Source organism: Parambassis ranga, unplaced genomic scaffold (genome assembly GCF_900634625.1).
Source record: "Parambassis ranga unplaced genomic scaffold, fParRan2.1 scaffold_185_arrow_ctg1, whole genome shotgun sequence".
NCBI classification, from domain to species: domain Eukaryota; kingdom Metazoa; phylum Chordata; class Actinopteri; family Ambassidae; genus Parambassis; species Parambassis ranga.
The window spans coordinates 49,045-51,120 of NW_021144742.1; the positions used below are offsets into that span (position 1 = coordinate 49,045).

Genomic DNA, 2,076 nt, shown 5'->3' on the forward strand with positions numbered 1-2,076 from the left:
ATTTAACCCCCGGCCAGTTCCGCCTACTAGAAGCCGACCACCGAATGATTATCCCAGTAGAATCCCCCATTCGTGTGCTAGTCTCCGCTGAAGACGTACTGCACTCATGAGCAGTCCCTTCTTAGGTGTAAAATAGACGCAGTACCAGGCCGGAAAGCTAAATCAAGTAGCCTTGTGGCCTCACGGCCCGGCGTATTCTTCGGCCAATGCTCCGAAATCTGTGGAGCTAATCACAGCTTTATACCTATCGTTGTAGAAGCAGTTCCTCTAGAGCACTTTGAAACTGATCTTCTCTGATACTTGGAAGATGCCTTCGCTAAGTAAGCTAAATAGGGAGTAGCGTTAGCCTTTTAAGCTAAAGAATGGTGACCCCCAACCACCCTTAGCGACATGCCACAGCTCAACCCACTACCCTGATTCGGAATCCTTATTGCCTCTTGACTAATTTTTTCTCCTCATTGTCCCCCAAAAAGTGCTAGCTCATAAAACCCCTAAAAAACCACACCCCAAAGCACACAAAAACCTGCCACAAAACCTTGAAACTGACCTTGATAACTAGCCTCTTTGACCAATTTGAAAGCGCCCAAACTTTTAGGAGTGCCCTTATTCTCCCAGCACTCGCTCTCCCCTGAATCCTTTTACCCCCAACCAGACACCCGATGAATCATAACCGTCTTCTCACACTTCAACAGTGATTCTTAAACCAATTTACCCACCACATCTTCTCATCTATTAACCTGGGAGGCCATAAATGAGCAGCTGTGCTTACAGCCATTGTTACTCTTTTTAATCACCTTAAATAGCTAGGCCTCCTACCGTACACCTTCACACCAACTACTCAGCTTTCAATGAATATAGCGTTTGCCTTACCCCTCTGACTAGCCACTGTAATTATTGGCTTCCGTAAAAACCCAAATCATTCTTTAGCCCACCTCCTACCAGAAGGCACTCCCACACTTCTTATCCCCGTCCTGATCATTATCGAAACAGTTAGCCTCCTAATGCGCCCCTTCGCCCTTGGGATTCGACTAACTGCTAATCTTACAGCAGGCCACTTACTCATTCAACTTACTTCGACCGCAACATTTGTTCTAGCATCAACGCTACCAGCCGTCGCAGCTATCACAGCCATCCTACTCCTAATACTCACCCTCCTAGAAGTAGCCGTCGCAATAATCCAAGCTTACGTATTCGTTCTCCTCTTAAGCCTCTACCTACAAGAAAACGTCTAATGGCCCACCAAGCACATGCATATCATATAGTAGATCCCAGCCCTTGACCCCTGACAGGCGCAGCCGGCGCCCTCTTATTAACTTCTGGCCTAGCAATTTGATTCCACTTCAATTCTACGATCCTTATACTTCTAGGCGTTGCCCTCCTCCTACTTACGATGCTCCAATGATGACGAGACATCATCCGAGAAGGCACATTCCAAGGACATCACACCCCTCCCGTCCAAAAAGGTCTTCGCTACGGCATAATCTTATTCATTACCTCAGAAGTTTTCTTCTTCTTAGGATTCTTCTGAGCTTTCTATCACTCAAGCCTTGCACCTACACCCGAATTAGGAGGATGCTGACCCCCAACAGGAATCCACACACTAGACCCCTTCGAAGTCCCCCTCCTCAATACAGCTGTTCTCCTAGCATCCGGTGTTACAGTCACTTGAGCTCACCATAGCATTATAGAAGGTGCCCGAAAAGAAGCTATTCAATCCCTCGCCCTAACTATTCTTCTCGGTTTCTATTTTACCTTCCTGCAAGCGATAGAGTACTACGAAGCCCCTTTCACTATCGCAGACGGAGTCTATGGCTCTACTTTCTTCGTCGCAACAGGCTTCCATGGCCTCCATGTCATCATTGGCTCTTCCTTCCTGGCTGTCTGCCTCCTGCGACAAATCCAGTACCACTTTACCTCCGAGCACCACTTCGGATTCGAAGCTGCTGCTTGATATGACACTTCGTAGATGTCGTCTGACTCTTCCTATATATCTCTATCTACTGATGAGGCTCATAATCTTTCTAGTATCAAATTAGTACATGTGACTTCCAATTACCTAGTCTTGGTTAAATTCCA

At 46.8% G+C, this 2,076-nt stretch overlaps 1 protein-coding gene across 1 annotated transcript; it reads left to right on the forward strand.

The window, feature by feature from the left end:
• Positions 1-479: 479 nt before the first annotated feature.
• Positions 480-1,859, forward strand: LOC114429640 (ATP synthase subunit a-like; the record flags this gene model as incomplete). The annotated part of the gene is given in 1 exon segment (XM_028398342.1): positions 480-1,859. A coding segment is annotated over 1 exon segment (753 nt), but the record flags the coding sequence as incomplete, so codon positions are not given.
• Between the last annotated feature and the right edge of the window lie 217 nt (positions 1,860-2,076).